Source organism: Prinia subflava, chromosome 4 (assembly GCF_021018805.1).
Source record: "Prinia subflava isolate CZ2003 ecotype Zambia chromosome 4, Cam_Psub_1.2, whole genome shotgun sequence".
Taxonomy (NCBI): domain Eukaryota; kingdom Metazoa; phylum Chordata; class Aves; order Passeriformes; family Cisticolidae; genus Prinia; species Prinia subflava.
Window position 1 is genome coordinate 47,750,989 of NC_086250.1, and position 11,470 is coordinate 47,762,458.

Genomic DNA, 11,470 nt, shown 5'->3' on the forward strand with positions numbered 1-11,470 from the left:
ACCAAAACCCTTGACTTAATTTGCTAACTGTACATTTTATTTATTTAGAGGGTAATTAACACTGATTATGCTTTTAAAATACAATATGCTCTTGGGCAATGCAACAAAAACAGTGGTTTCCTTGTGAAAAAATTGTGAGAGGGAAAGTTGTTTCCTGCTGCCCCCTCCCCATTCTCATTTTGCTCTGCATAATGTAAACAGCATCTACTTTGTGAGCAAAGCCAAAGGACAGAGATACCCAGAGTGGCAGCCAAGTGCCCTAAGATCCATGAACTACAGAGGCAGCTGGAAGGAACTGGCAGTCCCTCTCCATCCTCAGGAAGGGAACCCGGACACTGACAAACCCTGGGAAGCTGCAGCAGGAGCTGATCTGCTGGGGAGGAGGAATGGCTGAGACACTTCTCAAGGAGCAGGACGAATAGAATACTCAGTATAGGAAACATTTACTTTTGTAGAAGGATTGAGAGGCTGCTGAAGGGCCAGTGGGGCAACAGTGGGCAGGAAAGGAACAGGGGTAGACAGCCTTTTCTTCAGGGAATCTTTTTTTTTTCTGTCACCAGAAAATTAAAATTATTGATTTCACATTACCCATAAGCATTGAAGATCAACACAGACATAAAATCATGTGCCATTCTTTGCTATTCTGAAAAGAAAGGACTGATCTACCAGTCCTGTAGTCTAGCTTTGGCAATAGCTTAACTCCTGTACTAAAATGAAAGCAAAAGGCTTTTCATACTGTGACACTACAGTGTGCTGAATTGGAATGAACCCTCTTGCTCCTTTGAATTTATACCTTAATACATTAGTTTTGATATGCTGACTAGGATCAAAATGACACTGATGGCAAAAAGTGCAAGCACTGCTTTAATTCATGTATACATACAGTTCTTGTAGGAATCTCTCTAAACTACTTGACATCCTGTACCAGTCTGTTTCACTGAGTAATAACTTCGCATAAAATCTTACTTTATATGTTGGCTTTTAATTTCACTGAACATCCCCTTGTCCTTTTAACACTGGAGAAAAATAAAACGAAATACTTATGTCACAAGATTTCTTACTGGCACAATTCTAAAAATCCACTTAATAAAAAGTACCTGCCCTTTCTCAGGTAGCAATACAGTATTTGTCATATAGCCAAAGGAATTATATTAATATCAAAAGAAAAACATTTATCAAAATATTTGCTTTCGTATTTGTTTACTGTTTATTATTTTAATTTACATCAGTTGCTGCTTGCAAAACTTCCAGGGAAATAATTTAAAATTTTTTTTCTTTTCCCACTGCATAGTAAATACAGCCTTCTTAGTATTTCAGAAGTATAGTACTATAGAAATGCTAGGGCCTGCTTCTGCTCCAAATGAAGTTAATGGGAAAACACCAACTGACTTTATTAAGAGATAGCTCAGGCCCCACATTTGCAGCTTTTGAAACTCCATAGTTGAAAATTTTCTGGCTAATCCTCAGAACTGACTACTGCTACAACTATATACTATTTACAACTTTATTTATATGTACTTCTTTATTACAATATGTAATATCAATGTTCCTTGTAAAGGTTACTATTTTAAAGAAATTAGACTGAAGTTATTGCCAATCAACCTTTTAATAAACTTAAGTGGGATGACTTTCAGAATTCTTCTCAACATACGATTCAGTTTTTATTCACTCCTGCTATCTTTGACAATTGCTTAAGTACCTTAATTTCAAAACCTTTTTCAGTGTAATAAAAATGTCCTTTTGGTAGAAGTTTATTGGTCCCATTTCAAATTACGTTCTGAAACATTCCTATACCGATGAGGACTCATTATTTTAGCAGTTTTTCTGTTTCAACACAGTATATAAAGCCATGCCTCTCAACCAATCAACCTCAGTATAAAAGTGTAAGTGAGGTCAAACAGACTGCTCACCAAATCTTTGATCAAGTTGTCTGATCACATATAGACACAACTGTCTGAATTGTTGCATATGTTGTATAATGTTATTGTACAAATTTAAGCATTTCCATTGTTGACTGCTGCTCATATATGTATACGTTAACTTGCTGGTCATAAAACTACAACAAAGGACAAGATATACCAAGACTGAATTATGACCTCTAGTCTTGTCTCTCCCCAAAATTAAGAAAAATCTGTGTTCTTTATGACTGATCAACTCATGATTTTGTGCTTCAGTTATACACATTTTCCAAAATTAAACTGTGACGTTGATGTCAAATACTGTGTTGTAACTTTAAATATAACTGACATATTAGAACAGATAGATGGGTAATTATGATAAACTACACAATAGTGCTACTGCAGATAATATAATTTATCAATCCTGTGGTCCCCATCATTCATGCATTTACATTTTGGGAATACAGTGACTGCAAAGGATAATAATTCATAATGGCTACATTCTCAGTACTTCATGCTAGCTCACTAGACAAAATAAAAAAGGTTAATTGTATAACTGGAAAAATGTAAAATTTTATTCCAAGAAAATTAACAAGCTACACAGGTAAATTTTGGCAAATGCAACTTTATATTGAAATCCACACATCTGTATCTTAAAGAAGGAAAGACTCACAGACTCTAATGTATTTCTAAAATACTAAGAAATCATATTATATGCTTTCACAAGTTAAAACTTAAATAATTTAAAACAACCAATACACCAAAATGTGCAGAAAATATAAACAAGACTGTGCCTTCAGTAGAATAAATGCTTCACAAGTTGTGCAAGATATCATACTAAGGCTGCGGTCTCCCCATGACAGCTGTCTTAAAATATAAACATACATCAACTGCCTGTGTTTCTCAGAACAAACCAGAAAGGGCGGCACACCTAGGAAAAAAAATGATATAATCCCAATGATGTGCAGATTGATTTTGGGAACCATTGGAGTAAAAAGGAAAAAAGAGGACTAAGTGATCTTTCATGCACTCCCAAATGACTGACCAGACTTATTGATTCAATTTTCCTTGCTTATTTGCTTCAATGCTAAACAAAATGGAAGATACTAGATAACCCTTTAAGGCAACATGTGTTTATTCTGTATAATTGTAACTGTTCAATTATGACTGGATATTATCATTAACGTTGCCTAACAGACTGATATCTAGCTTTTTAAAAAATATAAATAAGAGTCTATTAAACTTTATACCAAATCAGCAAAAAACACAGAATACAGTTAAATGTTAGTAGTTTCACTGTTAAGGAAAATGGTAATTAGAAAGAGTAACATATTTGGAGAAAAAAAAATTAAAAGTCAAAATCTGAACAAAAATACTGCTTTGGAATGCTCCCCAAAACTTACTCACAAGGCAAACAGATTTGTAAGTGTGATAATCCAATAATGCATGGCACATCTTTAATCAGTTACAGTACTTGAGTCCCCAGTTTTCAGTCTTTGCAAAATAATAATTGTATGAAATGTTTTAAAGGTCTTCAGATGTCTAAAATTAGTTTTATCAACACATTAACCTCATATCAACTTAATTTATTAAGATGTCCAATGCTAATCTTTTTGATGTTCTTATTTTATGTAGTGATATACACAGCATTTAGCACTGATACTTAGCACCTGCTACTTTCATAATCTAGATTTCAACCACATAAAGAAATTCAGGGCAGTAGTTCAGTCTTTTGTTCTTAATTACAAACCTTCAGCAGTGGTCAGCAGGAACATGTTTAGGTTTAAAACAGGATTAGAGGTGAGCTATTGCAAAGACTGCAGAATGTTGCCCAAATCCTTACAGCTGCTGACATCCCATTCTTGATTTTCTCCTCAAGACATGGCTACAGGCCACAATTGCTTAGCAGAGAATGGTAGTGTTTCACAAGGCTAAAGATTTACAGATGCTCCCTCATATAACACAGTAAGGTTCCCTTGGTAACCTGGATTTTCTGCAGTAAAGAAGGGTTGTGCTGAAACAGCGCCTCAGCTCCCTGTTGGAGAAAATGCAGACAAAAGGATTGATTCCAGCTTGGGCAAAACTCATCCAGACAGCGGCCGTTAGAAATCCCCCAGGTACTACAGGCCCTCTTGCAAAAACTCTCCAGTAACAGGCTACCAAATAGGGACCCCACAAGGTCAGAAAGAGGAATGTCATGATGTAGAACATTCTGCTGATTCTCTTCTCCATTTTGAATTCGTCTAATACCAGTAGCCTCCTCCTGCCCGTGGTGTTCGCGTTTTGCCTGATTCCCAACAAGGTTGGAGGTGTGGGACCCCTTCCGAATCCAGCCAGCCAATTAGCAGCTGCTTGACCACTCGCTCCAGGACCATGGAAAGTCCAGTTCTGGCTCACTGCTGCAACAAACTGGACTGGCTTCATTTTCCTGCGATCGTGAACAAAAAATATCAGCTTGAGGTAGACAAGCTGTGTGGCTAGGAGGATAAGGGCAAGAAGAAGCATAAATCCCAAGGAATCATTAGCCCTGAAGGAACGATGCTGGAAAGTGCATTGGTCTTCCTCCCTAATGAATGAGTAGGTGCCCACATCTAAAACTGGGGGGAAAGCCATGGCTACAGAGAGAGTCCACACCATACAGATAACAGCCAAACAAGTCCAGAAGGTCAGTCTTTTCGTATAAAAACGGTGGTGGGCAATAGCTAAGTATCTCGTGACGCTTATGCAGAATAACATGAAAGCCGTGTGAAAGCAGGACAAAACCCCCAAAAAGGCAATCACTTTGCAAGTAAGAGTCCCATACGTCCACGTAGAGCCATTTTTTACCGAGGTGAAAACAAAAGGGAAACAAATTGCAGATCTGAGGATATCTGAGCAGCAAAGATCCAACAGGAAGTAGTAAGGAGCTCTATGCAAGGTCTTATCTTTGACTAGCAAAATGGAGATCAGAAGGTTACCCACCACACTGACTCCTATTATGAAACCCAGTGAAGTCAGTTTCAGAAAAGCTGTTAAAGGAGAGAGATTTTGTAAAATGTTGTCAGCTGCATGGCTGTAGTTCGCCATAGATGGATGGATGATATGTATATTGCCTCAGTCAAGTCTCATGATCTATATTTAAGAACAAGGAAAAAATAGATCCATACATCTTACTGAAAATGTAATCCACAAACAGAACTGATCTTGTGTCTAGTCATACAGTACATCCTCTTCTTTCTGATTTGTCATGCCATCAAAATATCTGAAAAAAAATCGAGCTATCAGTTCTTAAGTTAACACAAAATGATGTCAGAAAGTGCTATCAAAGATGTTAATTTATGGAGAACCAAATGAAGTTGTAAATTTGAGTACTATTGTTTGTTTTTTAAAAACATGAGGCTCTTTTTTTTTACTGACTCTTTAGTATGATTGACTATTGGCAGATTTGGCTTGTTACAGTTTCACGACTGACCAATGTCCCTTATATTTGGTAGCACATATAATTTCACAGGTAAAGCCTCAGAGATTTTATGAATCAAAAGATTCCCAGTTTGCAAGCCCAAGAATTAATCACTGACATATTTTTTAAAAAATCCCCAAAGACTGCCGATGTTTTGACATTACCTACATTTATTTTATGGCTACAGTATTTGTCAATGTTTTAAGAGGCAACTGCTGTGTTGATATGGATCACACCCAAAGAAACCCTGCAGAATTTATGTTTTTTAACCCAAGTCACCAAAGCACATTAATCACACAGTGTTAGTTTATGCATTTTGTAAGAAAAACAGTATTCACTATCCTCCTCCCTTCCTGCTATAAACCACAATTTTATCATTTAGGCTTTTAGAGAAACACGTATCTAGACAGTCGATAGCAGTATGCTTTAGGGTGTCGTCCCCCCGGCCTCCCCCCCTTCCCCGGTGCCTTAATACAAATCCTTAAAGCCTCGACATAATTCATAATAAGCAGCGGTCGGTGTAAATACTGAGCAAAAACAGGCAGCACAGCCAAGATACAATGCCCATCCTTTCAGGAGGGCTAGTTTTGGTTATGCTTAAATAAACACATAAATTGTTTTTTAGGTATTTTGGGTTTTTTTAGCTAATTAGGGCTCTGCGATTCCCGTTAATCCTCCCAGTGAATCGTACCGAAACACATTTCATGCAATAAAACAAAAAAGAGAACTGTCTGTTGCTGCTTTTTTTTTTTTTTTTTTCTGGTTTTGTTTTGTTTTTCTTTTTTCTCCCTCCAGAGCCAGGGACAGGAGCCACAGCAGGCATGATCAGGCTCCTTCGTTTTCCACACGAAGTGTTTCCTATGCCACCTCGGGTGTACAAAGGATATTCCCACTGAATCCCAGTAAAATCCTTCCATTCTTACCGTCCACAAAAGAGCCTGATTGCTGCTGTGTAAACAGAGGCTGATCAGATCATGGCATCGTTTTAAAACCATGAAATCAGGCTCCCCCTCCCCCTCCCGCCGGCCCCGCCGCTCCCCCTCCCCCGCGGAGCTGTCCCCGCGGCGGCCGGCCCAGCCTCCGCACACACACAGCCCGCACGCCGCACACGCACCGCCGCCGCGGCCACACTCACGGCGCCGCTGGCACACGCACTCCCGGCCCCGGCCGCTCCCCGCCGGCCATGCAGGGCTGGACTGCGCCGCGCTGCAAGGCAGCCCGGGTGCCGCTGCCTGGCATCAGCCGCATCTGCCGGAGCCGTGCGAGAGCCCCCCGCGGCGGGGAGCTGGGGAGAGCGGAAGAGGCATTGTCTATGAGGGCTTCCATCATGCCACTTGGTTGGAAAGAACCCCCGCACCCCTGGGCGGGAGAGCCCTCTCAGCACGCACCTGCAGCCGCGGCAGCCCTCGGCGCCCCCAGCCCCTCTCCTCCTACCTGTTGGTGCCGGAGATCCCCACATGCCAGAGCCGCTCCTTCCCGCCGACCGGGGGCTGCTTTACCCTGGCGGTCTTTTCTAATCTCCTCTACCGTCATTCATTCTTCTTTCTCTCAATCCTTTTCCTTTTTTAAAAAAATTCTGATTTTAAATTTCCTTTTTTTTTTCCTTCTTCCTTTTTTTTTTTTTTTCCTCGGTACCTTGGCTGAGGATCCAGTCAGTGGCTCCGGCGGCGCATGCTCGCCGCGCCTCCCCCCTGCGCGCCGAGCCCCGTCCTCCCCTGTCGCAGCGCCACAATCTCTCCCTGTAACGCAGCGGCGGCGGCCGCCTCAATGGGGGCACGGCGGGCTCGGCGGCGGCAGCTGCTGCCGCCCCAGAGAGGGCACGGCAACCTCCGCGGCAGCAGCGGCGTCCTCAGTGGTGCGCAGGCAGCCCCGGCGGCAGCAGCCTCCTCAGTGAGGGGACGGCAGCATCCTCAGTGACGGGAAGGCAGCCTCCTTGGCAGCACGTTCCCATCGCGATGTATAGCCGAGCTGGATTTATTGGCGAGCCTGGGCAAGCCAGTGAGGAAAGGGAGGGGAAGAAATTAGGTCCTGCGCTCCTTGTTTATGCCTCTGGGCTCCCCCTCCCACCCCATTCGCTTACGGCGGGGGTCTGGAAGCGCCCGCCGCGCTGCGCGTCGCAGCCTGTCAGGAGAGGGACCGGGCGGTTTCTTCAGCTGCCGCTGCTTGATCCTCCCGCTCGTGGCTCGTTTTCCTTCCTCCCGATTCCCACCCGGTGAATTCCTTCTTCCAGACCCCCGAGCCAGGGAGGGCTCCTTAACAAGTGCCGTTGTTCGCGGAGGGCGCATTCGCCGCGGGGCCGTGAGGACACCGCACCTTTTCCCGCTGGCAGCCCGTGGAGCAGCTTCCCGACGCGCAGCCCGAAGCCGGCGCAGACCCGTCAGCGCGCTCGCTGCATGGCGGCGGGGATGGAGCCGGTGTCAGCCTGTTCCGTCCGCGGCAGGGCCCGCGCTGTCCTCGGCGCGCAGGGCGGCGGCGGCGGCCGCCGCGGAGGAGCGCCCGCCCGAGCCGGCGGCCGGCGGGGATCGATCCCGAGCCGTCCCGATGATGTCATGCGGGCCGGTGGGCCGGGGCGGCGGCGCCGGGAGGCGGCGGGCTGTAGCCTGGGCCGCCGCAGGGGCCTCCCGCCGGCCCCCGCACCCGCTGGCACTGACCCTCGCTGGTGCCACCGCGGCAAAACCGGGAGGAAGCGGCAAGGGCTGGGATCCCTCCGCCCGCCCGCCTCTTCGGTCTGTATGGAAGTTTATCCGGGAGAAGTGGGAACGTGAAAGCCGTGCCCCAAGAGTAATTCGCTTTGGCTGCAGGGCACTTGAGGAATAGCTTGTTTTGGGTCGAGAGATTTGGATCCTGAGGAAATTCTTCGCTGGGAGCTTCCATTCAAGCCAGAATAAATCCTTCTGTGGGACAGATTTATGGGGTTGATTCATAATGTGTGTCACATCTGTGAGACCGTTAGTAGGCTACAGGCATTTTTTAAGGCTGTTGTCAGGTTTGGGTTCTTTTTTTTTGACACGCACTAAAAGGCGTTGGAATTGGTTGCCAAACCACAAAATTAGCTTCAGTAGCAGCCTGACCAAGCCTAGAGGTCTGCAGCCACTGGAAAATACACTTACTTAAAACCAACATTGCACTATTTCAACCATGTGATTTGTTTCAGATAAAATTTACTCTTGGGGAGAAACCTGACACAAAGCTCAGGTGCCACAAAAATTTTTATTTTTTTCTACAAGTGTAATTATGAGGACATGATGGTACTCATCTTTGGGGTGGCAGGGGTTAGCTTAACTTTCAAAAATTGGCATTTTGGATGGTTGTTAAAGTTATTACTTTAAGTTGCACTTCTCACGTCACAATCACCTAAGCTATGCGGACCTCTCCAGGTATCCTTTCTTTTTTGTTAAATATGTACCCACAGTGACACAAACAATGACCCCTGAAGTCATTCTTAGAATGTGAAGGGCAAGGAAGTAGCTTTAATGGTTTAATATAGCAAAGAGTTCTCCAAATGCCATGCATGGAAAAGAAATTTGTAGTGCAAGATTAGGAAAATTTATAATATGTGGTACTGAATGACTATAGTATGGTCATGGTCAGGGCATATTCTTACACTGATATGTGTAAGAATGATGATTTTTTGGTAGGAGTAAACAATGCAACACAATCATAATTGCCATAAAACAGATCCAGTGCCATAGGTTTTAACTTTTTTCTGTCTGGGCTTTGTTTTAGAGATGTTACAAAATTACATTCCTATATAACATTTTAAAACTTGCTCTCCTTTTAGACCTGTAACAAACTGCTTGGAAGTAATCTGTGAACTTCAGAATTCATTCAATGTTCAACCACCAGTTCAGCATAAATCCATTTGTCGTCATAGGCATAACCTGAGAACATGTGTTCTTATTTTTGTTCAACAAAATGTAGACATCTAGATTGAAGTGCCACATGACAAAGTTGGTTTCCTATCATAGAAATCACTGAGGAAGAGATGCATTAGGGAGCAGATTATCTCATTCTGAGACACAAATCTAAAGTCCATCATATGGCTTGAACTCCATTCTGTTTGTTGCAAGGATAGAGTCTGTGAAGAGAAACCTTTGTCGCAAAGTAACAGAGTGGAGCGATGTCATGCTGTGTCAAACTGTTTCACAGATAGCAGGTCATGTCCTCCATGTAGGGAAAAAAAATCCAAGGGTCATGGAGCTGAGAATCTGGAAGGTGAAGGCAGATGTCAAAGATGGCTCCAGGAAGCACGAACAGTTGGAAGGTAGGGGAAGAGATGGGTAAGGATAGGTGTTGAGGTCTGTGCTAAGTAATTCTTCAAAACAGCTGGACTAGAGTTATGAAAGGTTCAGGAAAAAAGGTGTGGGGCAGCCCACGTTGCAAAGTGAATGGATTAGGAATAGCCAAGAATAATTTCTTGGGGTTTTGGCACAAGGATGGATCCTGAATTTTGAATAAATCCCCCACCACACAATAAAAGGGGGGGGAGGGTTAACACTAAGGGCAGCACCAAAAAGGCTCCAAAACACAGAGGACACGTGGTCTAAAACAAGCATATCAGAAGAAGTGATTACTCTTAGGGAAATAAAGATCTTTCCTTGACTTTTTTTTTCTTTTCCTATTTATGTAGTGCTGTGCCCCAAGAGGGAAGGGTAGCAGAAGGGAGTGTAAGTGAAGTACAAGAGGGTTATGTACCTTATTAGAGTTAGCAGCAGATGACTAGAACTTTCACTAGAAAATGAGAGAGGCAAGACAATTTAGCTGATTTTCTGATTTAGATCAAAGATTAGAACCATCTCCAGGTTTGGACAACTCTACTATAACGTTCTTGAGAGTTATGGTGTAGAGCTCTTTCATTTCCTCCTGTTTGGGTTATTTAATTATCATGGCCAAGAAAATAACTGGTGATATGCTCAGCTTTGTTGATAGTGACTGAGGATTCAGTATTCCAAGTCTTTGGGGTTTTTCCAAATTAGGTACTGTTCAAGAATGACCAAGGAACACTGATTAGTGAATTGGATCCACTGAGACCATTCCCAGATCAAGTTCATCTTTTTAGGGAACCCTACTTTGATATTCTCTGTCTTTGATATCATCTGCAGGTCTGGGCAGTTCAGTCCCATGAGGTGATGCTTGGGTGCACATGGCCAAGGAGGCAGGAATTTGAGTGCAGAGATGGGGCACAGTTAAATACTATTGCAGAGGAATTTGTAAGCACCATTTGGGGTACTTGCAATCTATTTCTTTTATGTGCCCTGAAATTCTGTACCACAGTTGTGAACCAGGTGAGGATGCTGGGTGATTCCCATTGTCTTGAACCTTTTCCTCAGAATGGGAGAGGTTTTTGAGAGGTCTGACTCTGACAAATCTCACAAATGGAGTCTGAGGTAGAGATTGTGTTAGAAGAAAGACTAGTGATGACAGCTGAAAAGATAGGGTGAGATATTATCCTCACTCAATGTCTCTCAATTTCAGTGGAATTAGGATTTCAGCATGGGGTCAGAGGTTGTCAATAGCTAAAACCTAAAGTACTCAAGTCCCTTTTGTCTTGAACATTTCAGTAATTAATTTTTTTACTAACTTGAAATTTGTATATATGCAATGTCAACCCATTCTGCATAATGTAAATTTAAGCACTGTAGGATTTTCCAGTATTTCTACAACACAGGAGAGATAATCTACAAGGTGTGCCCACCCCTGTGCAGAGGCCAGCACAAGATTTATGTGTCGCTTGAGAATCTGTGATAGATGCTACTAAAGTGCATCCTTTTCAAAGGGCTCAAGGAATTTTTTCAAGGAACTTTCTTGCCCGTGCAGTAGATTTGTGGAACTTTGGAGTAGTATTTAAGTAGGACTTATATAATACAGAGACCTGTGTAGGACCCCTGCACAATAGAAAATGTCACCTGCAGTATATTTTGTTCTTATCCTTAGTAAAGTGTTTTCAGAGTAAAGACATTTGTTGGCAGCGTCTGCCTCCTGGGCTGGTTCTCAACACAAATTTCAACCCAGACTGAAAATCTCTTTAGTGGTCTCTGCCTCAGTGATACAAGTTTTCACCTACAACAAAATTACATTCATGTGACTATAACAATTCTTATGGATAATAATTATATTTTTGATGTTAATATTT

The 11,470-nt window shown here is 42.9% G+C and overlaps 1 protein-coding gene across 1 annotated transcript; it reads right to left on the bottom strand.

Moving 5' to 3' along the window:
* Positions 1–913: 913 nt before the first annotated feature.
* GPR85 (G protein-coupled receptor 85) lies at positions 914–6,910 on the bottom strand. The gene is made up of 2 exons (XM_063396694.1): positions 6,772–6,910; positions 914–5,139 (listed from the first exon to the last, which is right to left on the bottom strand). The coding sequence occupies exon 2, from the start codon at positions 4,962–4,964 to the stop codon at positions 3,852–3,854; it is 1,113 nt and encodes a 370-aa protein (XP_063252764.1). The 5' UTR covers positions 4,965–5,139; positions 6,772–6,910; the 3' UTR covers positions 914–3,851.
* Positions 6,911–11,470: the final 4,560 nt, after the last annotated feature.